Consider the following 25244-nt stretch of genomic DNA (forward strand, 5'->3'; position numbering starts at 1 on the left):
TCCGTAGTTTGATTGTGGCCATGCAAACCCACACGCCTGTGGCTTGTAAAATTTCCATTCACGAAGGAGATGGGCCCATCGGCCTCTTGGTGTTCTCATGCGGTTGATGATTCCACCATTGCCTGCGACGAGGAGGAGGAATCTCAAAGCCAGGAGGAGTTGCGATGATGTTTGGGTCTTTTTTTAGGTGGTGTTTATTTTGGAACCACGTTGTACATGTATGTGCAGGAGGCATTTTGGCTGCATCTGTTGACTGATATTTTTCCACAACGTTGCTCATGATGTTGCTGTGAAGATAATATAAGTAACAAAATAAATAACCAAGCAATCTGCCACCGCCTCCACATCCCGTATCTGTTCCTCCACATGGGAAATTAAAAAGTACTTGTACACATCCCATCAGCCATCACAACGACGCTGATGATTCATTTGTGTTGTGTATTATTTCGTTTTATGTCACACTAGGACCCATACCCAGACGATGGGTAATTGCCTATCAACATCTTGTTGATCACCAGAATTGGTTCAAGGATTCCTGACTCTGCTGATAAGGCAATGAATGTCAACCGATTCAGAGCTTTCTTGCTTTGAGACAATGATGATGAAACTATGCACTCCCGCAAGACTGTGTGGTCTATGGGATGTGTAAAAAATGCCTGTATGGTTTATGTGGAGGAAGAGATGTGTGAATTAAGCAGATTGCTTTTTTAATTAGTAGGTGCATGATTTTTGTGGCTTTCTTCAATGTGACGATGCAATATGGATTGATTCTGTGCAGGGCTGATGAGTTAATGAGGAGTTATTTTGAATCACTTTTCATTAAAGCTATCATTTATATTGGGTTTGCGAAGTTATGATTACATAATTTATTTGGCAATCAGCATTGTTTTCTTCATTTTTTTTGTGTTACCAGGTTTCTATGATTGTGATAAGGTCCTCATTGAAAATGAAAGTTCATTGCCCAATGGGGTTATGACCTGTGGCCAAAATAAACCAAGCCATTATGACTCCTTTTATGGATATAATTAGTGTATGAAATAAATACATCCGAAAACACCCGATGTTTTCATTTCAATCTCTTAGCACACATTGATGTTTTCATGAGAAACATGGAGTGTTCGACAGTCGATCATCGATTTATCCGGTGGTTTCAGGGGGAAGGGGGCCACGGATTTTCAAAAACGCTGGATAATCACAAATCATCATTATTTTAAATATCTTATATTTGCACATTTTTCTATGTGTCTTTTTTTACGTGTTTACTATGTGACAGCATAAATAAGCATACAAATAGACAAAAATAAACATCCTACTTTAAAAAGTTACCGTATTTACTGTACCATAACATTTCAATCTAGAAGACTCTGCATGGGGTGATGTATATACGTGCAGTATTTTCATTGTTTAAGTTGTGTGTAGTGTATAATGTAGTGTATATGATATTTAACACTGAAATCAAGCATAGCCACTTTTTTTGTCACACACATGGTGCCGATCGCCGGACTGGTTACAGCCTTTGGAGTGGTTTTGCGGTTTCGCCGGATCGGCCCGGGACCACCAGATAATGTTGGAAGCAGCCGGATAATCGTGCGCCGGATTAACGATGATCAACTGTATCTCTGTTTGTCTCTCAGTGTCCCATCCCTACTTGTGGCCCACACAAATGTGGTCTGCATCTGCCTGACCCTTTGACTCAATGTCCTTTCTATCTCAGCGCTGGGGGAATTCATGGCCTGTGGGTCAGAAGCGACCCGTGACTTTTATTTCATCTGGCCCGTGGCCACGAGGCCTTTCTCTTCAAAACAAGCTCACGGGCGATGTTCGTCCGTCATTATGAGCAACCTAATCGCGTGTGTACTTTGGAGCTCTCACCCAGATATGTCGGCTCTATTAGTGAGCGTAGGGCGGGCGCTGCGCCGCATGAGCGCGGCAGAAGTGATCCCGCACCTCCGATTAGCACGGTTGGCTACGTGCGGTGCGAAAGTAGTTCGACATACGTACATATTTAATATGTTTTCTGCAGTGTTACTACATAACGTTAGGATGTGTGTCAATGTGTGACTGCATCTCGATGGTATCTCAGAGTCCTGTTTGGCCCTCCATAAGGGGATGTTCCCCTTCCCGGGGTGAGTAAGGTTAGGGGAGTAAGAGACAACAAGTGTCCACTGCTGACTCTACCACTCGCCTGCCTCTACCATGTACTCTGTTCAGGGTCACTCTGTTCCTGCTACTGCTGCTGCTGCTATAATAGTTTCATCTTGTATCAAACTAGTTTGCTTCCTTTTGTAAAAAAAATAATTACATTAATTTTTTGTCGCTGTCGAAGCGGACTGCATCGCGTGTGTGTGTGTGACGTTTATTCTATTCTGTTGGTTTAGGATGCTGCATGACAACCTTTGACTTTCTTGTAATACACGATTCTGTTTTACAGAAGCAGTTCCTATGATTATCTGCCAAACGTGCATAACAACCCTGATCTGGATCATGACAGCAGTAAAGACAAGGTATGGAATCTCAAACTAAGCACCAAATAAACACTCGTCCCTTGTGATTGTTCATTCAACTATTGCATCATACTACATTTCAGTAGTTACAACAATTTTTTAAAACATTTTCACTGGAACCATCTTAAAAATAATGTCACCCAAGATGCGAAGAGACCATCTCTATGTAACTTGATAATCACTGTACAATCTGTAACGGGCCTTGAGTGAAATGATCGATGTATCGCAATGACCTGATTTGTGATGTGGAATTTACGGCACTGGTCTCAATGTGTGAGCTCCAAACTTGTCGACTGACGGTTGCGTGAAGAAACAATAACGTGATTTACAATAGAAACACATGCATTCCATGTAAAACCCACTCAAGGTACTGTACTACACGATATATATGAATTACTGTTTAAGAGTATGGAAGCGATATGTTATAAATACTCTAAATTCAACACAAAATATATGTTGATATTAAGTACCGCCATAGAAGTCTCTGGAGTTCTTCAGCGAAGGTAGAAATTTGCAGATTCCATTCTACCCCTGCGAATGGCAGCAACATGTACACGAGCTAAACGCCAACGTCAAGTTCTGCTGGCCACGGCGAGAGGGTTTCGTGAGGGTTCGTTCGTGTAGATGTACCTCTTCCTGCTCCGTCGACGGAGCGCAGAGTACACTGGTTTAGCGGTACACATGGAACACTCACTCACAGCACCTCAGTGTTCATTGCCAATACGGGCAGTCCCCGACTTACGGACATGTTTCGTCCACCGTTACGTAGTAGAGCGGTTCGTAACTCGAAACACCACAATGCACTGTTTAAATGCACAAACGGTCAGGGTTATAAAATGTGTTTAAGGTTCAACGAAAAAGGGAAGCATCGTTAAAACTCACAAATAAGAAGAAATATTGTACATTTGCGTGTAACAATGTAAATAGTTCCGCAGTTCGGCTCGCAAATCGGATGGTTTAAAAATAAATATCTTGCGGAAGCTCGTTCGTGAGTGCAGATGTTCGTAAGTCGGGCGTTCATAATTCGGGGACCGTCTGTACTGGGAAACATCTGAGCAGCCTGCAGAAAGCCTGCTGCACTGAGGTCAGCGGCACCACACCGCGAAATAGACGATGTGTGCGATATAAACACGCTTACCAGCAGTGGCATTCGTGGTATTCAAGGATCAGAATATTCTGATGAACAATCGCTGTGCATTACTGCATCTCCAGTATACTTGGATTTCAGTCTTCTGAAACTCTGCGCCAACTCCAAAAACGTCACCACCTCTTCTTCTACAGTGTGGGTTGTGTACACTTATTGTATCCAGAAGGCAATGAACAAGTGCATGGTTTTAGTTTTATATAAATAATTAAACCCTCGATTTGGCATGTGGTGCATTTGCTGGTGTGCATACAATGACATTACAGTGCTGTATGATGGTAAGCAAGTTTCCACATCGGCTCATGGTTTGTATATTTTTTATGCTGTGCACTTATAAACCTCTAGCTTAGCTGTGACATGTTTATTTTTATTAATGCCACTTTTTGGTATGTTTCACACAGAACAATTCCAGGAGGATTAAAAATGATTTTAAACTATGGATTCTTGAGGCAAGAGACCTACCTGGGACCGGAGAATATTTCTGTAAAATCTCGTTCTCAGCCGACCAGCCGTGTGCGCAAACTTCCAGCAAGCGCACGATGCCCGATGTCTTCTGGGGCGAGAACTTCGAATTCAGCGACCTCTCCGCTGTGAAGCAGGTCTTGGTTTCCCTGTACAAGGGCAAGGACAAGCACAGGAAGGGAAAGAGCAGTTACATGGGGCTGGTGTCCATACCCCTGGGCAGCGGAACAAAGTGGCACCAGTTCGTGGAGCAGTGGTACACCTTCAGCACCCCCAACCTCGGCAAGGGCAAGGGCGCGGTGCCCACAGTGCGCATCAAGTGGCGGCACCAGCAGCTCAGCATCCTGCCCATGGAGTGCTACAAGGAGTTCGCCGAGTTCCTGAGCGCCAGCTGCCTGCCGCTCTGCCTGCTGCTTGAGCCGGCGCTCGGCGTCAAGAGCAAGGAGGAGCTGGCGCGGGCGCTCGTGCGCTTCCTGCACACCGCCGGCAGGGTCACGGTACCCAGGCGTCGCCACGCACCCTGGCCGAGCGGCCAAGCAGCTGCCGGAGACAGAGTCACTCTATAACGAGCCACAGAAATCATGCAGAGTCACTCTGGCAGACCGACAATGAGCGACAATTATAGGAGTACTGTAGATGTCGTGACACGCAGAGATGCGCAGCAATGTATGTGTAAAAAGAGGTCAGCTTTGTACAGACCACCAACGCAAAATAACTGCAGTGTGGCCATTTTGTTTCTTGAGACCAAAAGATGAAAAAGTTGTCGTGAATTAACCAACCGACGGACCAACAGTTCAATCCGTTTGTTTTCCGGCCGGCACTTGTGGCTCTGTAGTGATGGGGTTTCTCGTCGTCCACAGGTTTAAGTTCATTACAGAAGTACGACGTCTGCCAGACTTTAAATTGAACACGTTTTCTATTCGCCTGGAATATACACAAACGTCGAGCTAGTGTACTCTTTGAAACGTACAGAAAATTACGGATGGTGTTTAAAGTTCTGCATTTGAACTTTAGACAAAGGTTGGCCACCTTCTACACTTTTGACCAAACTCGGACCTATTTCTCAGTCAGCCTGGGTTTATCAATACCGTATAGTTAACTACACACTACACGTACAAATGAAGTCCTGCCACTCGGAGTGGCTCAAACCCAGACAGGCGGCAACCACGGCAGCATCCCACATAAATAACTGACCCCCTCGTACATCGGAAATATAAATGTGGTTTTAGTCGTGGGTGTTTTCCGGAGTTTACCCATAAACGGATCGCGGTTGCGCCGCTGCGTTCCTCTTGCACAGGGTTTCTTGACAGAGCTGGTGATGGAGGAGGTGCAGCGCTGTGACCCGGACGTCCTCTTCAGACAGAACACCCTGGCCAGCAAGTCCGTGGAGCAGTTCCTGCGCCTCGTCGGCCAGCCGTACCTTCACCAAGTGCTGGGTCAGCCCCACTGTTGCCATGCCCCGTTTGCTACTGGTTGAATCCTAAGTCCTTCAATTTAGGTTCTAAGCTCTTCCAAAATTCGATATGGCGGAATGTTAATATTGCGTGGAGCGGTAGTGTGGCGGTCAGTGTGCTCTACTTTGAACCTGGTATGCTGTGTTCCATTCCCGCCCGTGGTTTACATCATCGGCGAGTTACGTCAGGACCAGGGCCCGATTAAGACTATGAGGGGCCGATGGCTAATAGGAGGGAAGGGCCGACGTTTGTATTCCATATTTTAAAAAATAATTATGAAGTCAAACATTTATTACCCATGTAAAAGTAAAACAAATGTATTCGACTCAAGGTAAATTCATCAACTGTATATCACTCGCTACACTTATTTATTCTTCAAACAGATTCATCAAACATATATCACTCGCTACACTTATTTCTTCAAACAGACGAAACAATTCCCAGCTTTAACTGTGGAAATGTCTCGAATGATGGCATCATAATATTAAGGCAACATTTTTCAGATGGCCGTGCTGCCGTCCCTCAGCTGTTACTTCAATGTGCAGGGCCTACGATATATGAGGGCCTATGGGTTAATCCGGCACCGATGAGAACCGCTGCTGCCTTCCTCCCCCCCCATCCCCGCCTCTTAATCGGCCTACAAGGAACAGAGTGGTGAAGTATGGTAAATCTATAAAAACACGACCAACATGGCATGGGGAGGCCTTCATGCAGTGGTGGGTGGAGAATGGCTGGAGTTAATGTTACGTCAATAGAATAAAAACACATTTTGTGTTTCGGTGCTGTTCTTATTTGTACCTCTCCCATAACATATGTACCGGGACCTGAATCTCAGCCCTGTTTCCTCGACACTCAAACCCCGCCACCATGCGCGAACATGCCCTGCTCCTGGCCAACCTCTTCGTGTCCGTGCGTCGCGTCGGCTGGAACCGTCCGGGGGTTGTGACTATTACGGATAGGCATGCCTTGTACTCTAGTGGCAGTGCCTTATGTCGCGCAGGTATTGCCTACAGCTGGCCAGCTGAGCAGCATCGAGATCTGTAGTGAGTGAGAAATTAAGCCCGGCTCCGTACGCGTGCCGTCACCGCCACATCGGCAGCCAGGCCACGGGGCAGCTTGGTGAATGTGCACGATACAGTTAATATGCGTGTGCCTTTGTTTACGATACGCACTGTGGGGAGCGGTGGCGCAGTGGGGTAGTGGATTGCACTGTGAACCCGGTGACCCGAGTTCGAATCTCACTCGCAACCAATAACAGCGGGTGAATAGTTGAACTAGTGCTGGGCCTCTCCTAAGTCGACTCAACCTAATATTAGTACCTGGTGTGCTGTGTCAGCATCAGCACTGTGGGGAGACAAAGGCGACCAGGCATGGTGTTGGCCACCCACCCCCACCATATGTCGTGCCGACCTTCATAGCTGCTCACTAACAACACTTGCCCCAACAGTCTGTTATGGCTATATGGGGGAACTTTGTATTGTGTGTATGTGTAGGTGTGTGTTTGTAGAGTTGTGTGATAGTGTAGCGGTTAGCGGGCTGTGCTACAATCCTGGTGACTCGAGTCCAATTCCCGCTCATGGCCAACACCAGTGACGATTATCTGAACTGGGCCTGGGACTCCTCGAGGCCGACTCAGCCTCAAATGAATACCTGGTGCACTCTGTAAACATCACCACTAGGGAGACAAAGGCGGCTGAGTGTGGTGCTGGCCACCCACCCCCACCATGTGCCGTGCCGACCTTCATAAGTGCTCACTAACAGCACTTGCCCCAACAGTCCGTTATCGGCTATACAGGCAGTCTTTGTCTTTGTATGTGCATGAAAATAGCAGTTTTATCTTCCAAATTCACATTTCTTCGTGAATTATCGCACCAAACACTGGCGCGCAACGCGCCCATGCTACCTCGCGCTTTCGTGTTCGAGGTTTTACAGCCTGGCATATTTTCACACTTTTGTTTTTCTCAGTGACCGCGTTTCTAATCTGGTGTCACGATACAAATGTGAAACTTCTCCACACAACGACATTGCAATGTGCATTCTGTGCTCTCCGGGGTGCCCATAGCTCTCGTGAGGAGTGGTGGAGACAAAGAGAAAAATTTAGTGGAGCCCTGATGGAGATGGCCCCGAACACAACGATGGGGGGGAAAGACAGCTCTTGCATTACCCCACAGCGGGTGCTGACTCATTGTTCTTTTAAATGCGCAAGATTGTAAATGAATATAAAAAATGATAATCTGAGAGATTTGTAGCCGTGACTTGTTTAGCGACAAGATATTGAATGTTGTCCCCTCAACTGTGCGTTTGTGTTTATTGCAGGGGCTTTTCTGCAAGGCATCATCAGCAGACGGACTAAATGTGAAGTGGACCCCAGTAAATGCACTCAGTCGGAGCTGCAGCACAACCAGAAAGCCCTGGTGCAGCTGTGCAGTGAGGCCACGAAGAGCATCATGGCCTCCATGGGGTGAGTGCAGCCGTCTGACTGCTACCAGCGTCCACTGCCCTCACCGCCACCACCACCGCCGCCGCCGCCGTCAGGCCCAGGGGAGAAAGACTCTCTATCCACGTTCCAAACTTTCCAACTATTCGCAGTACTGCCATCCCACTACACATTACCATGGCAACAGTACCCAGAACTCCTACACCGCCACACATGCTACCATGGCAACACCACCCAGAATTCCTACACTACCACACATGCTACCATGGCAACACCACCCAGAACTCCTACACTACCACACACGCTACCATGACAACACCAACCAGAACTCCTACACCGCCACACACGCTACCATGGCAACAGCACCCAGGACTCCTACACCGCCACACACGCTACCATGGCAACACCACCCAGAACTCCTACACCGCCGCACATGCTACCATGGCAACAGCACCCAGAACTCCTACACTACCACACACGCTACCATGGCAACAGCACCCAGAACTCCTACACTACCACACACGCTACCATGGCAACAGCACTCACGTGTACTCCCGCCCCACCACGCACCGACACCACCACACGCCCACTTCCCCTGACCACAAACACCGACGACCCCCTCGCCTGCTTCCCGCCCACCGTCCACATTGAACACTGTCACGGGGCCCCCGCACCGGCCATCGCTAGCGGCCACCAATACCCCGTCACAGAACCCTCTGCACCATGCACCAGCCACCTCCTGTTCACGTCGCACCGCCAGTCGCCAACCCTGATCCACCCCAAAGTCGCTGCTCGCCCACGACCTGCCGGCAGACTGATGCCCGCTGGCAGGCCCCCCCCCCCCCACCCCGTGCGCTGGGTCTCTTTGTGCCGCACTGGGACAGCTGTCGCTGAGAGCGCCCTTGCCGTGCGTCGAGGTGAGCTCCTTGCAACGCTCGTCTCGTTCAAGGCACTCTTGAGATGCCCCGGCAATAAAGGAGGGCGCTCTGTCGAAAACAAAATCACTCTCATTATTATTGTTGTTGTCGTTGTTACAGGAGATTATCAACTTATCTAGCGGCGTCGGGGGAAGGGGGCACCAGATTTTCAAAAATGCCAGATGATCACGAATCATTATTTAAAATAGCTTATTATTGCACATTCTTATATGACATGTTTTAGGTGTTGTATGTTTTTAGTGTTTTAAATTCGTTCACTATGTGAAATTGGCATAAATAAACATACACATAGACAAAATAAATATCCTACTTTAACAAGTAACTGTGTTCACTGTACCATATTGACCACTCCAATCTCAAAGACTGCATGGGGTAATGTATATAGTGCAGTAATTTAATTGTTTAAGTAGTATGTAGTGTATATGATATTTAACACTGAAATCAAGCATAGCTACATTTTTTGCCACACACACGGTGCCGATCGCCGGATAATGTTGGAAGCAGGATAATCGATGATCAACTGTATTATATTAATCTCCTGCAGGAGAACACCGCTGGCATCCTCTGTCTCATTCGGCACACGCTGCACGCACCCTCAGAGCTCTCCTGCCCACCTCTGTGAGCGCACTCGCTCCCGTCGCCAGTGGGGTGGGCGCTGCTTTAAAAGCCACGGTTTGCGCCGTATGTTTTGTCCACAGTGTGCGGAGACTGGCCACGAAAACCCCCATCTCCATTTCGCATCAACGACAGAGACAAAACACAGCTGAGAGAGTCTGGCGGCGGTCGCCGTCGCCAGTGATAAATGGCACGTCCGCGCCGTGTCTTGTGATGGATACGTTGTCCAGATTTCACTTCAAATGTGTTTTTTCCTGCGTCTCATAGCCCTGCCAGTTTCCACGCTCACTTGTGAAATCCTGTTGCCAGGTTTTCAAGCACCTCCGATGTTGTAGCCCCACTACCTTTTGGCAGCAACGTGGAGGAAGCATCCTAACACACCACGCACGTTGACAGGCCAAGTCCGAGTGTTTGTATTGAGCGTGGCGTGCACGTTTACTCCGCGTAAACATTGAGGGAGATATACACGCGAGAGATTCTACTCAAGAGTTTTGCTCAGAAATAACGGTCTCGGTAACCTTGCCCACCCTCGAGCACAATGTACTGCTCATCCCTGTTTATGGGGCCGTAGGGCGGCACCGTGGTAACACTTATGCCTCATGGGAAAATGGTCCTGGGTTCAATTCCAAACTTTGGGTTTTCTCCGGGTTTCTCCAGTTTCCTCCCACAGCTAACCCCCCCCCCCCCCCCCCCACAGTGTAACTGGTATTGGCCCAATGATGAACAATTTCCTGAAAATTACTCAAATGGGTTTCACGCTTAGGAACATTTTGGCCCGCACCTTGAAAACTTGGCATGGTTCTCCTAAAATAGTCATGAGACTCGATGAGGCTTTCCTGGGTAAACAAGCGCCAGGGTAATAAGAAAAATAGCAACTTCTCCAACGATGTTGATTTTCCACATTTTATTCCGTATTTTCAAATCGGAAAACCTCCATTCACGTAACGCCAAACATTTGCCACATGCTCCTGGATTTAAAGGTCTGAAGGGGTTGGTTTAGTTTCATCTGTATGTGTTTGGGTGATTTGTTTACCTTTATTGTACCTTGCACTAATATCACATTTATGTATTGTTTGTTGTTGTAATGTTCTTACCCGCCCCGACTGAACATCTGTGAAAAAGCTTGATAGCTCATCGGATTCCTCCAGTATAAATACATATTCTGGTTCTGCTTCTTATATCCTATAAAAGTTCAGTTCTGTTACTTAAATACAAAGCTTCCTCACTTGGCTTTATGGACCGTGGAGGCACATGCTGTTTGGCGGCACATATCGAAGCCGGGGTGGTGTGAGCAGCATCACTGCCAGCCACCTTTGTCTCCCCAGTGCTGATGTTTACGCCCTGCACCAGGCACCTGTCTAAGGCCTAATCAGAACCAGTTTTCAGATGTGCACCGTGTGGTGTTCGCTCACACTCTCGCCTTGTGTGTGCGTGTAGCGTGTGTAGTGGGGAGCGGTGGTGCAGTGGTTAGCGCGCTGCGCTATGAATCCGGCAACCCGAGTTTGATTCCCGCTCACGATTATCTGAACCGGTCCTGGGCCTCCCCTCGGTCGACTCAGCCTCAAATAAGTACCCAGTGCGGTGCGGAAAAACATCGCCACTGGGGAGACAAAGGCGGTCGGGCGTGGTACTGGCCAGCCACCCCCTCGTGTGCCGTCCTGGCCTTCATAGGTGCAGCTCGCTAACAGCACTCGCCCCGACAAACTGTGAAGGCTCTACGGGGGACCTTTGTCTCTGTGCGCGCGGTGCAGCGTGTTCCCCGCCGAGCTGCGGGACGTCTTCTCGTCGTGGAGGAGGCTGTGCGAGGCGCGGGGCCGAGCGGAGATCAGCGAGCGGCTCATCAGCGCGTCGCTCTTCCTGCGCTTCTTGTGCCCGGCCATCATGTCCCCCAGCCTCTTCGGGCTGAGCCAGGAGTACCCCGACGAGCGCACGGCGCGCACCCTCACGCTCATCGCCAAGGTCGTCCAGAACCTCGCCAACTTCTCCAGGTGGCGTGGCCACGCAACGCGGGAGCAGAGGCTTCTCGCGGCGTGGATCAGCAGCGTTCACAATGAGGGCAAATAATAACCATAGTATAGCTTTTTTTTCGGGTTATATCACGTAAATATAAATGTGTCGTTTACCCGCCACCACTCGACACAGCCAATTAGTAAGGTTTGTCACGTAAACAAAACGTGCCAATTCGTTACTGGTTCAGCACACTGGTTGTGTGTTGGAGAGTGAACCCGCAACATTGACAGTTTGAGCACCGTGACGTTTCGCTGGTGATAACAACAACCAGCCTCAGCAGCCAGGTTTAACGACACGTTTATATTTACGTGATCTAACCCAAAACAAACTCTATTATGGATCTTGGTTGCGAAAGCCAATTACATGTTCAAACTGTCGTGAATAATGTCAATTTTCAACGCATCACGTAGAGATAGAAGTTGACTCGGAGCCATGAGGAGGAGCCACTGACACGTAGGAAGGCACCAACAGTTGCCCAAGTTCTGCGATTTTTGATATAGGAAGGTGTTATTGGCCAATCAATGAGTCTTTACAATGTGGGAGGAAAGCAGAGCCCCCTGGAAAAAAACCCACGCGTGCGAGGGCGAAACACTCAATCCCATGCAGACGGAACAGGTGGAGTCCACATTTTGCTGTGCAGTCCACACATGATGTTGGAACACATGGAGATTAGTCCACACTCCCCCTTTACTGCCTTCTCCCGGCGAGCCAGGTTACAGCTCCTCCTCGATGCCCATGGGAAGGGAGTTGGAGCCGGTGGAGATTGCTCCGCACTCGAGTATGTCTCTTCCTCGACGCCTACAGGAAGGGACTGTCACAACACGTGTGTGATCCACCAACCCTAACTGCCTCCACAGTGCTGGAGGTGTTCAGGCCACGTGTGGTTATTTTAACCCGAGCTGTTCTTAGAATATGCCAACATTGCTGGCTCTCAGGATTGATAAGTTACGTGACCCCTGTTTTATTCGGTGATATTTTTTTTATATTCAAGCCAACAAAGCTTGTCCCATCGGTCTTGGTTTTCGACGGGGGTCGGCCATTCATTTATGAGAACCGGGGGGGCGTCATTCGCCCATTCGAATGAGTTTTTATTGCAAAAATAACATTTAGCCAGGATAAACGTTGTGGCGTCGTACGTTGGCATGCAGGTTCGGGACCAAAGAGGACTACATGACGTTCATGAACGACTTCCTGGAACGAGAGTGGAGCCCCATGAAACAGTTCCTGGAGGAGACGTCCCAGGAGAGCGGCAATCCGAGCGCCCTCGCCCCGCAGGGCATCGTGGACCCGGCCCAGGAGCTCTGCAGCTTGCACTCCCTGCTCAGCGACACCACCCTGCCCAAGCAGGTACGCGACATGGAGCGGCACGCACCGCACCGATCCACACCATGTCCTGCCGCCGTGTGCCGCATGTCACGACAACAACAAGAGCAGGCATTCATCACGAAGTAAACTATGAACTATAAAAACTAAAAAGTTACGGGTGATGTCACCACGGCACTTGTGCCAGGCCAGGTGTACTCGGGCGCCACGTGAAGTGTGCAACAAAACGCTCACACAACAACAACAACAACACACACACTTAACAGACTTTCGAGGCAAGCGCCGTTAGCGAGCACTTATAAAGGTCGGCACGGCACACAATGGAGTGGGGCTCGGCAGCTCAGTGCTCGAGCGGGCGACCTAGCGTCTCGCGGGAAGAGACGCTGCACCCAGCACGCAGCACACGAGGCCCCCAGCGCCCAGCGTGCAGCACCCACCACCACGTGACACACGAGACCCCCAGCGCTCAGCGTGCAGCACCCACCACCACGTGACACACGAGACCCCCAGCGCCCAGCGTGCAGCACCCACCACCACGTGACACACGAGACCCCCAGTGCCCAGCGTGCAGCACCCACCACCACGTGACACACGAGGCCCCCAGTGCTCAGCGTGCAGCACCCACCACCACGTGACACACGAGACCCCCAGCGCTCAGCGTGCAGCACCCGCCACCACGTGACACACGAGGCCCCCAGCGCCCACCGTGCAACACCCACCACCACGTGACACACGAGGCCCCTAGCGCCCACCGTGCAGCACCCACCACCACGTGACACACGAGACCCCTAGCGCCCTCCGTGCAGCACCCGCCACCACGTGACACACGAGGCCCCTAGCGCCCACTGTGCAGCACCCACCACCACGTGACACACGAGACCCCCAGCGCTCAGTGTGCAGCACCCACCACCACGTGACACACGAGGCCCCCAGCGCCCACCGTGCAGCACCCACCACCACGTGACACACGAGGCCCCCAGCGCCCACCGTGCAGCACCCACCACCACGTGACACACGAGGCCCCCAGCGCTCAGCGTGCAGCACCCACCACCACGTGACACACGATACCCCCAGCGCTCAGTGTGCAGCACCCACCACCACGTGACACACGAGGCCCCCAGCACCCACCGTGCAGCACCCACCACCACGTGACACACGAAGCCCCCAGCGCTCAGCGTGCAGCACCCACCACCACGTGACACACGAGACCCCCAGCGCTCAGTGTGCAGCACCCACCACCACGTGACACACGAGGCCCCCAGCACCCACCGTGCAGCACCCACCACCACGTGACACACGAAGCCCCCAGCGCTCAGCGTGCAGCACCCACCACCACGTGACACAAGAGACCCCCAGCGCCCAGCGTGCAGCACCCACCACCACGTGACACACGAGGCCCCCAGCACCCACCGTGCAGCACCCACCACCACGTGACACACGAAGCCCCCAGCGCTCAGCGTGCAGCACCCACCACCACGTGACACACGAGACCCCCAGCGCCCAGCGTGCAGCACCCACCACCACGTGACACACGAGGCCCCCAGCGCTCAGCGTGCAGCACCCACCACCACGTGACACACGAGACCCCCAGCGCTCAGCGTGCAGCACCCGCCACCACGTGACACACGAGGCCCCCAGCGCTCAGTGTGCAGCACCCACCACCACGTGACACACGAGACCCCTAGCGCCCACCGTGCAACACCCACCACCACGTGACACACGAGGCCCCTAGCGCCCACCGTGCAACACCCACCACCACGTGACACACGAGGCCCCTAGCGCCCACTGTGCAGCACCCACCACCACGTGACACACGAGACCCCTAGCGCCCACCGTGCAGCACCCGCCACCACGTGACACACGAGGCCCCTAGCGCCCACTGTGCAGCACCCACCACCACGTGACACATGAGGCCCCCAGCGCTCAGCGTGCAGCACCCACCACCACGTGACACACGAGACCCCCAGCGCTCAGTGTGCAGCACCCACCACCACGTGACACACGAGGCCCCCAGCGCCCACCGTGCAGCACCCACCACCACGTGACACACGAGACCCCCAGCGCTCAGTGTGCAGCACCCACCACCACGTGACACACGAGGCCCCCAGCGCCCACCGTGCAGCACCCACCACCACGTGACACACGAGGCCCCCAGCGCCCACCGTGCAGCACCCACCACCACGTGACACACGAGACCCCCAGCGCTCAGCGTGCAGCACCCACCACCACATGACACACGAGGCCCCCAGCGCCCACCGTGCAGCACCCACCACCACGTGACACACGAGACCCCCAGCGCTCAGCGTGCAGCACCCACCACCACGTGACACACGAGGCCCCCAGCGCCCACCGTGCAGCACCCACCACCACGTGACACACGAGGCCCCCAGCGCTCAGCGTGCAGCACCCACCACCACGTGACACACAATACCCCCAGCGCTCAGTGTGCAGCACCCACCACCACGTGACACACGAGGCCCCCAGCGCTCAGCGTGCAGCACCCACCACCACGTGACACACGAGGCCCCCAGCGCTCAGCGTGCAGCACCCACCACCACGTGACACACGAGGCCCCCAGCGCCCACCGTGCAGCACCCACCACTACGTGACACACGAGGCCCCCAGCGCCCACCGTGCAGCACCCACCACCACGTGACACACGAGGCCCCCAGCGCTCAGCGTGCAGCACCCACCACCACGTGACACACGATACCCCCAGCGCTCAGTGTGCAGCACCCACCACCACGTGACACACGAGGCCCCCAGCACCCACCGTGCAGCACCCACCACCACGTGACACACGAGGCCCCCAGCGCTCAGTGTGCAGCACCCACCACCACGTGACACACGAGGCCCCCAGCGCTCAGTGTGCAGCACCCACCACCACGTGACACACGAGGCCCCCAGCGCCCACCGTGCAGCACCCACCACCACGTGACACACGAGGCCCCCAGCGCTCAGTGTGCAGCACCCACCACCACGTGACACACGATACCCCCAGCGCTCAGTGTGCAGCACCCACCACCACGTGACACACAAGGCCCCCAGCACCCACCGTGCAGCACCCACCACTACGTGACACACGAGGCCCCCAGCGCCCACCGTGCAGCACCCACCACCACGTGACACACGAGACCCCCAGCGCTCAGCGTGCAGCACCCACCACCACGTGACACACGAGGCCCCCAGCGCCCACTGTGCAGCACCCACCACCACGTGACACACGAGGCCCCCAGCGCTCAATGTGCACCACCCACCACCACGTGACACACAATACCCCCAGCGCTCAGTGTGCAGCACCCACCACCACGTGACACACGAGGCCCCCAGCGCTCAGCGTGCAGCACCCACCACCACGTGACACACGAGGCCCCCAGCACCCACCGTGCAGCACCCACCACCACGTGACACACGAGGCCCCCAGCGCTCAGCGTGCAGCACCCACCACCACGTGACACACGATACCCCCAGCGCTCAGTGTGCAGCACCCACCACCACGTGACACACAAGGCCCCCAGCACCCACCGTGCAGCACCCACCACTACGTGACACACGAGGCCCCCAGCGCCCACCGTGCAGCACCCACCACCACGTGACACACGAGACCCCCAGCGCTCAGCGTGCAGCACCCACCACCACGTGACACACGAGGCCCCCAACGCTCAGCGTGCAGCACCCACCACCACGTGACACACGAGGCCCCCAGCACCCACCGTGCAGCACCCACCACCACGTGACACACGAGACCCCCAGCGCTCAGCGTGCAGCACCCACCACCACGTGACACACGAGACCCCCAGCGCTCAGCGTGCAGCACCCACCACCACGTGACACACGAGGCCCCCAGCGCTCAGCGTGCAGCACCCACCACCACGTGACACACGAGACCCCCAGCACTCAGTGTGCAGCACCCACCACCACGTGACACACGAGGCCCCCAGCGCCCACCGTGCAGCACCCACCACCACGTGACACACGAGGCCCCCAGCGCTCAGTGTGCAGCACCCACCACCTCGGGGCACACGAGACCCCCAGCGCCCACCGTGCAGCACCCACCACCACGTGACACACGAGGCCCCCAGCGCTCACCGTGCAGCACCCACCACCACGTGACACACGAGGCCCCCAGCGCTCAGCGTGCAGCACCCACCACCACGTGACACACGAGACCCCCAGCGCCCACCGTGCAGCACCCACCACCACGTGACACACGAGGCCCCCAGCGCTCAGCGTGCAGCACCCACCACCACGTGACACACATAAGGGTCAGGTGCTTTCTGGCTGTTTATACAAGTTAAGATTCGTTTCGCCATCTGCGATCTTACAGAATCTACGTGATGTGACCGACCACTGTGAGGATCGGTTCTTGGCTGGGTTACCTGCATTACTCTTCACCGTCGCTTTTATATGGCCGTGCAATCAGCCCATCAAAAATCCGGGAAATTACGATTTCGATGATGAAATATCTGGTGATGCAGCTGCTGTGTTGGCAGTGGTGCGCAAGCACAGACAACAAAAACTCAACGCATTCATCAATAATACTGTGGTCTTAAATGGGCCATTGCCTGAAACGTTACCTATTGTGTACGTCCCTGATATCTGTCTCCTGCGACGGCACTTTCATGTTACCCTTTGTCTTGTAGGATGAGCACGACACGCTGGGCCAGCTTGCCAAAATCCTGGAAGACATCAGCCGCAATCTGAACTCCGCAGTCTCAGCCGCGGGCGGCTCTGGCGGCGCGTCCCAGGTGTCTGCTCTGTGCCACCCTCCCTCCACAGCCACGGCAGGAAGCGTCACAGATGAAGACGGAGCAGAAGGGGGTTCTGTCGCCCACAGTGACGCGCCACGTGAACAACTTCAAACCACTCCCTCACTGGACCACGGGCACCTAACGTGTCAACAGCCGGCCTTGCGATTTGTAAACGCTCCTCACCAGCTCGCAGAGACGCCTCCAGAGAGAAGGGCACCGAGCGACAGAGAGCCACAAAGCCTTGCGGCAGATAAAACCGCGCGGCCGTCACTCTTCTTCCGAAACCCACTGTACGATAGCCTGTGGGTGAGCCCAGCCTCTGGGGAACCCAATGGCACGACGGATCACGGACGGGACCCCCCTCGCTCCCCTCCCGCGAGCACGCGGCCGGCGCCGCGCCCGTCCAGCGCGGCGGTGCCGGTGGCGGCGGTGCCGGCGGAAGATTCCGCCTCGAGCCTTCGCTCGGAGCCGGCGCCGCGGCTCCCCGGCGAGGTGCCGGCCACGGGAGCGCCGTCCGTTGAGAGAGAGAGGCAATACGTCTTACAGTACAGAACGCAGCTCGTTTTCAGCACTGCCAAAGATAAAGTGAGCGGTCAGCACGCGGTGAGTGTTTCATGTCCGTTGTCGTTTTTTTGTGATGTTGGCGGTTAGGGCGTAATCGTCTAACCAGCGAGAGCGTATGTGAGCTCAGACAAAAATGGGGAAATCCTTGTAACTTGAGATGTGACTCAATCGCATTGCCATGATTGTAAATGTGATAAGAAATATGTTTAACCCATACTCTTTGGTTCTTTCAGTAAAGTCACGTAGTTAGAAATAAAATAAACCACGACGTTTCGATCGCAACACAAGCAATCGTCATCAGGTGGGACAACTACAGCAAGAGGTAAAACTACTTTATCAGTTTTGTCTTGCTGTAATTGTCCCACCTGATGACGATTGCTTGTGTTGCGATCGAAACGTCGTGATTTGTTTTATTTTATTTCTACCTACGTGACTTTACCGAAAGAACCAAAGAGTATGGATTCCTGCAGTCACGAAAGCTTTAAATCAAGATGTTTAATCCAACGTGTTATTTCGGTTTGTGCCGGATACATCTACTATCTCTCTCAGTAAAATATACTTCTATGTTTCACACAAATGCAAAAGTTTTGGTGGTGAGATGTTGACTCCCTCACCTAGTATACAGGAGGTAGTGGCTTGATTCCGACCCTGACGCCTGTATTTTTGGAGATTGCACGTTCTCCCCGTGGTCACGTCGATTTTTCTACGGGTTCTCCCTTTTTTCCCTCCACATTTAGAATCAACGTGCGTTTAGAGTATTTGGCTGCTATACATTTCCACGTGATGGTAAGCCACTCCATTGAGCTGTCATTTGTGGCCAGGTCGCTTCTGAAAAAATAGCTACACAGCTCAGTGGGTCTTACCTGGTAAAATAAAAATAATAATTTAAGAATGATTAATAGTTTAATGGTTTTAGTTAGGTCATGTGGAAACTACCGCGTGAGTCCATCCCCGCGCTCTGCTGAGGCGTGATCCTCGCCGAGTCCGGCTTGCAGAGGCCGTCGTGTGTGAAGAGCGCCGGCTGGTCAATAGGTTCGAGGGGCCCAAGTCCGTTAGCCCTACCCACGGCTGCATTCTTTGTAGATTCAATTGGCTTGGTTCACAGGCTCGGTCCGTCAGTGCTCAGTCGAACCATCACGGTCTTGTAACGAAGCAGCCGAAGATTGTCTCCGTTTCTGAACCGCATCAAAGTACACGCTGCTTCCGTTTGTGGACGATGCTCCTCTCAATGTTTATTTCTGTCTCGCTCTACACACTGCTGAAGCTTGGGCAGTAGATTCCATTTTTTGTTGGCCAGTGGTAGCTACAAACGCCGAGAGTTCGCACATATGTTGTGAAACTCCCTTGCTGTGGGGATCGAGGAGGAGCCATTCCGTGGCTTGCCAGGAGACGGCGGTACAGCAAATGTAGACTCCACCTGGTCCGTCTGTATGGAATCGAGTGTTTCCCCCTCACACGCGTGGCCTTTTTGGGGATGGTTTGGCCTCCTTCCACATGTTAACACTTATTAATTAGCCGATGACACCTTAATATACAGAGGTGCACAGAACTTGGGTAACTGTTGGTTCTAGCTCATCGCGTGGCTGCCTCCTGCTTGTCTGTGCTTCCTCGCGCCTCTGAGTCGTTCTCTCTCTTTGAGAGCGAGCGAATACTGTGCGGTGTGTTACAAGTGAAAATTATGATTAATGTATCATTATTATTTAGACTGATGGTACGTTTTCCTCCTGATGTATAAACCAATACAGTTAAAACCCCCGTCATTTTCAAATGCTTTTACCTCCTAGATGATATTAACGGGGGGGACAGCAGCCGAAAACTGGAGCAAGCCGGGAGCTCCTCCTGCAGGCGACGCTCACGCGGGGGAGGCGGCTCCGGAGGAGCAGGAGCGGGGCCAGGACGTCACGCTCGGGGGCGCACGCAGGGAGAGCGATGCTGCTCCGCCACCCACCACCACCGACCGAGCGACCGGCTACGGGGAGGGCGACCGAGCGGGGCCGCAGGGCGGCACGGCGGCCGCTCCTTGCCGGCTCCCTCGAGCGCGCGAGGACGAAGCGCGGAGGGCACGGCGGCGTGAGGGGAATCCGGGCGCCGGGGCCGCTGGCGCAGCGGACGAAGGGGCTCGGCCAGATGCCCGGGACGAGGACGGAGTGAAGCACGCCATCTGGTCGCCGCATTCTCAGGAGCCCATAACGCTGGACGGGTGAGTCGCGCCGATTCGACACCGGAGATCGATCGTGAGCTGCGCGGTGGTTTGTTACGCGCGTACAGCAGCAAGCGCAAGGTAGCGCTTGCTGCTGTATTCGTGAGGAAGTCCGCACGCGTCTACAATTGCTACGCCCAACTGGTTTCCCCGTGCGTAGTGATCGCCGATTGCCGTCATCACAGGAACCTTCGACCGCCCCGTGCAGGGCCTTCTCGTTGACTGCCACTCAGATTAAACGTCGAGCAGAACATTTTTCTAACGAGTGAATAAAGTTTCGATTTAAAGCTTTCGTGACTGCAGGGATTCATCTTCTTGGTTCTTTTGGTAAAGTCACGTAGAAGGGAAATAATAAAATAATAAAAATAAAACATAATACAGACCTGTTCTTCACTTGAGGACAGCTGCTTGCCTTGTGGCCGAAACGTCGTGAGAATTATTTATAATGTTTTCTTTTTTTAATTTTATTATTTCCCTTCTACGTGACTTTACCGAAAGAACCAAGAAGAGTGAATAATGCACAAAATGACGTAATGTGAGTGTGTACACTTTCAATACATTCTCGTGGCCGAATTCTAAACGTAGAAGTGCCGCGAATGAAACCCATCGGTCCTGCAGCAGCCGGCGCTCACTGCCGTTTCTCCCCTCTGCGAAGACACCGCGGCGTAGGAAAGGGAGCCGTTCTGAATAGCGCCGGTCCGCGCGTCCGGCGCCGTGGGAAGTGCCGGCGCGGCGTCCCGGCCGCCTCTCTATCCCGTGCTGCCACCTGACCACCGTTGCTATGGATGTGGTGTGCACACTAGGCTGGTGTCTGCTGCTGAGGAGATGCGGAACAGTTGCGAAGAGCTGCTGGCCCAGCTGAGAGCAGAGACACCGGAAGAGGCCGCACACTCATAGCCGCTCTGCAGCAGCTGCTGCCCACAACAACACTAGACACCCCGCTCCCCACTGCTACTTGCTCTCCTCCTTACGTAACGCGTTACGAAAACATAACAGACTCAAATTATGCAACCATAACCCTCGCCCTAATCCTTGTGTAATTATTTATGCGGCTTACGGACAAGGTAATTCCACTTTTGTTTCTCCATGTGAAGAACATAAAATGTTCCTAGAGGGAGACAATAATCCAAAGGAATAAAAATAGAACCTGGACGCAGGAATTGTAATGTGCGTGTGCCCCGGAGGGGTTACGCTGACAAGCGCGTGTGTGTGCGCGTGTGCGTGCGTGTGTGCATGTGTGTGTGTGCGCGTGCGTGTGTGCATGTGTGTGTGCGCGTGTGTGTGTGTATGTGCGCATGCGTGTGGGAAGCGGTAGTGTAGTGGTTAGCGTGCTGGGCTATGAACCCAGCGACCCGAGTTCGATTCCCGCTCACGGCTAACACCAGTGACGATTATTTAAACCGGTCCTGGGTCTCCCCTAGGTCGACTCAGCCTGACATGAGTACCTGGTGTGGTGTGTAAACATCACCACCAGGGAGACAAAGGTGGTCGGGCATGGTGCTGGCCACCCACCCCCTGGTGTACCGTGCCGGCCTTCAGGTGCTTGCAAACAGCACTTTCCCCAACAGTCTGTAAGGCTACACAGGGGATCTGTGTGTGTGTTTGCATCTGCGTGTCCCTGTGCAATCTCTCCACCTACACTTCCCCGCCATGGGGAGCATCGCCCGCTACGGTGCACGTCTCGTGCTCTGGGATGTGTGCACATTCACATCCCAGTCAGTGATTGACTCAAAACACGAACCCTCGGAGATGAACGATCAACAATCGTTTTTTTTTTAAAGGATGGGCTGGCCCCTGCCACTGGAATGGGAAATCAAATGTTGACGGCTCGCTTGGGGCTGTCAACGGATGAAGGTCACATTTTGTTTAAAGCGGGTGGACATTTTCGCTGCGGAACTGAAATCGTCGGAGCAATGCGACCTCTGGGCTTGCCAAACCGGGGGCTCGTTAGCGCAATCACGAGCGGCACCTTGATTGCTCTCGGCCGCACAACTCTGAACCGTGAGGCTCGAGCGTGCTGCGCTGTGGTTCCCGATGCACTCGTGTGGAAGCCGGACTTGTCTCACCTCATTGTGGTTTCTGTCATGAGTGCGTGAGACTACTTCAGAGCAAGAATTGGTTTCTAAGTCTTAAAAAACTAGGTTTCGTGCATACCTGTGTGGCATTGATCACAGATATCCGCAATCAAAAATACGTGCACAGTCCAGTCCAGCAGAACTCCTGTCTTCCGCGACCCTATTACCCACGATTCCTATTATCCTCATAAACACATATTTTCCGTGGCCGTATTCCTATTTATCCACAATTATGCACAGATTTTCCCATCATGCTGTGCAGATAATTTCCCTGTTATCCACTAAAGTTTCACGGATAAGAGGAGTTGCGGGGAAAATTCACCCAATTATCCGGAATTTGTTTCACCCGTGGATAAGTGGAGGCTAATAGGATTCGCAAAATATTGGTCCCCCACTTTACTGCGGATAAGAGGCTTTGGTTGTCCTAGATGTGCATACAGGACACCCAACGCAAGTGGCTGGTGCGCACACGACCTCGAGAAGGCCACTTAATTAGCATTGCTACCACGGCCCAGCGTTGGCTACTCGGCGATATGCATGAGGTCGATATGCGTGTAGAATACTGATCATTTATTTACTATCTACACAAAGACCTCAAGACTCTTTTTTCCAGATGGTCCTCCGTTGGGGCGTTTGGCCACGTCCGTGTTTATCGTGATTGTCCGTGGTGATGGTTTTGACTTGGGGGGGAAGCCCGAGTGCCGAGTGAAACCGCACACACACACACGGGGGGGATAATAACACGCACAGGTGATAGATCCATACGATTGCTGTGCTGTACTTCTCTTCGGCTGGCCACCTCGCACTCCAGTGGATCTGGGGGTTGGACAGATCGATACGATCCACCGACGGTGGTAGATAATGGTGTGCGTCATTCAGGTTGACGTGGAATCAACAGACACCTTGTCACCTTCCCAAAACACGTGTCCGATCTTGTACATACTTAATCCTCGGTCCATTTGTTAATTGCAGTAGCTTAAAAAATCAGAGATCTAAGCATTATTGATTGGATACATTCCTAAATATGTTGTGCATACTATTAACAATGACGATGTAAATTAAACTTTATAGGTAAATGACAGCATTGAGTGGTTTTTTGTTTCCCAGGACGCGTGTGAGCGCCGATTTCCCACTCTTAAATCGCGATGTTTTTCGCGATCAAAGTCCAGGGGAAGCGTCGAGCCGTCGCTGGTCCCGTGGCCAAAGCAGACGGAGGCAGCGGAACGGGTGGTGGTGGTGGTTGAGGGGGTGGCGTGCGGGAGACGTGGTGGTGGTGGTTGAGGGGGTGGCGTGCGGGAGACGTGGTGGTGGTGGTGGTGGTGGTTGAGGGGGTGGCGTGCGGGAGACGTGGTGGCGGTGGTGGTGGTTGAGGGGGTGGCGTGCGGGAGGCGACGTCCTGGTGGTGGTTGAGGTGGTGGCGTGCGGGAGACGACGTCGTGGTGGTGGTTGTGGTTGAGGTGGTGGCGTGCGGGAGACGACGTCGTGGTGGTGGTGGTTGAGGTGGTGGCGTGCGGGAGAGCTTGGTGGTGGTGGTGGTGGTGGCAGGCCGCGTGGAGTCTTCGGCGGTGCCGTCGCAGCCCCGCGCGACTGCCGTCGAACTTGGGGCGAAGGTTTCCGTCGTCCACGCCGCGACTCGTGTCGTCGGTGTTCTGGGTCGGGCCACGTGGTCGTGGTCTCATGCCGAACTTCTCTCTCCTGAACCCTCCAGACAAGATTGTCGCGTCAGTGTCTTGATCGCCAACTATGACCAATGAGGTGGATCACGACTTTTCATGACCTGAGTTTAACACCGACGTATGATGCTTTACCCAAACTGCCTTGAGCTTCATCAGGTACTGAGCCGGGACATCGAGTGAGGCTGCATCACCAGCGTGGCTCCGACAACTGCCGAGGGATGATGGGTCATCTCCACTCGTTTGTGGTTCGAATTTTTTGGCGTGAAACTACCAGGTGTCCTCACGAAGAAAAACAAAACAAGTGCAAATCTGCGGTCTCGTCGGTGGTGAACAGTGCATAGATTTCAATTCGTCGTTAGATTTCAAAACGTCATTGCCTGTCACGGTGTGGTTGGGTCAGTGGCGTCGTCGCGACATTGTCAGCTCAGGGGGTGCCGCAGTCGGTGAGGTGGGGCCCCGCAAGTTGACTTGTCTCGCACGGTCACACCAAGGCGATTATACATCGGGGCTCCTCTTGCCTCATCACATCGTGAAATGCGTCTGTTGTGCTTTTATGTCGTTGTTGAAAACATATCTCACGGTGCCATGGGACCTTTTCGCCAGTATCAAAGTACGATAAATATTAAGAGGTTTTACCCTTTTTGGCAATAAAACAGGAGGTGATAAGATGTTCAAGCAACCAACAGAGATGCCTCGTTCAAGGAACCAAGTGTGCATTCACCATTCGTACTTGTAGGGAACAACATGCTCTGATAAGTCGTGTACGCATTGTCTTTGCAACTGATTAGCCTACCACTGGCGGAGCCAGTGGGGGGGGGCACGTGCCCCTCCAATGATCCGATCGAAACACCTTCAGCGAGCGCGATGCCGATCACACAACGCGGTTCGAATTTGACCCTCGATCGAATGGCTGCGCCATCGCCGCACACGCATCGAATAAAAAGCAAGGGACAAGTCCTTACTAACAACTCCTTACTTACTAACAACTCCTTACTTACTAACAACTCTTCCATCGTTTTTCATTGCTGGAGGGGTTGCCCCCTACCTGAAAATCCTGGCTCCGCCACACCCGTTTGTACGGCCAAGTCTCA

General features: G+C 53.2%; 1 protein-coding gene across 3 annotated transcripts in view; it reads left to right on the forward strand.

Annotated features, from left to right (window-relative positions):
- Positions 1-23531, forward strand: part of LOC144937976 (disabled homolog 2-interacting protein-like) — a 28323-nt gene extending 4792 nt beyond the window's left edge. Inside the window, exons 1-10 of one of the 3 annotated variants that reach the window (XM_078865645.1) lie at positions 1989-2126; positions 2432-2504; positions 4050-4607; positions 5408-5546; positions 7881-8025; positions 11306-11542; positions 12713-12911; positions 17531-18241; positions 19987-20402; positions 21206-23530. In XM_078865645.1, the coding sequence (XP_078721771.1) occupies positions 2110-2126; positions 2432-2504; positions 4050-4607; positions 5408-5546; positions 7881-8025; positions 11306-11542; positions 12713-12911; positions 17531-18241; positions 19987-20402; positions 21206-21299 (2589 nt within the window). In that variant the 5' untranslated portion in view covers positions 1989-2109 and the 3' untranslated portion in view covers positions 21300-23530. Of the gene's footprint in view, positions 1-1988; positions 2127-2431; positions 2505-4049; positions 4608-5407; positions 5547-7880; positions 8026-11305; positions 11543-12712; positions 12912-17530; positions 18242-19986; positions 20403-21205 lie in introns of those variants that run through there. The other 2 variants (XM_078865643.1, XM_078865644.1) reach the window with 2 other exon arrangements.
- The last annotated feature ends 1713 nt before the right edge of the window (positions 23532-25244 follow it).

Source organism: Lampetra fluviatilis, chromosome 20, assembly GCF_964198595.1.
Source record: "Lampetra fluviatilis chromosome 20, kcLamFluv1.1, whole genome shotgun sequence".
Classification (NCBI taxonomy): domain Eukaryota; kingdom Metazoa; phylum Chordata; class Hyperoartia; order Petromyzontiformes; family Petromyzontidae; genus Lampetra; species Lampetra fluviatilis.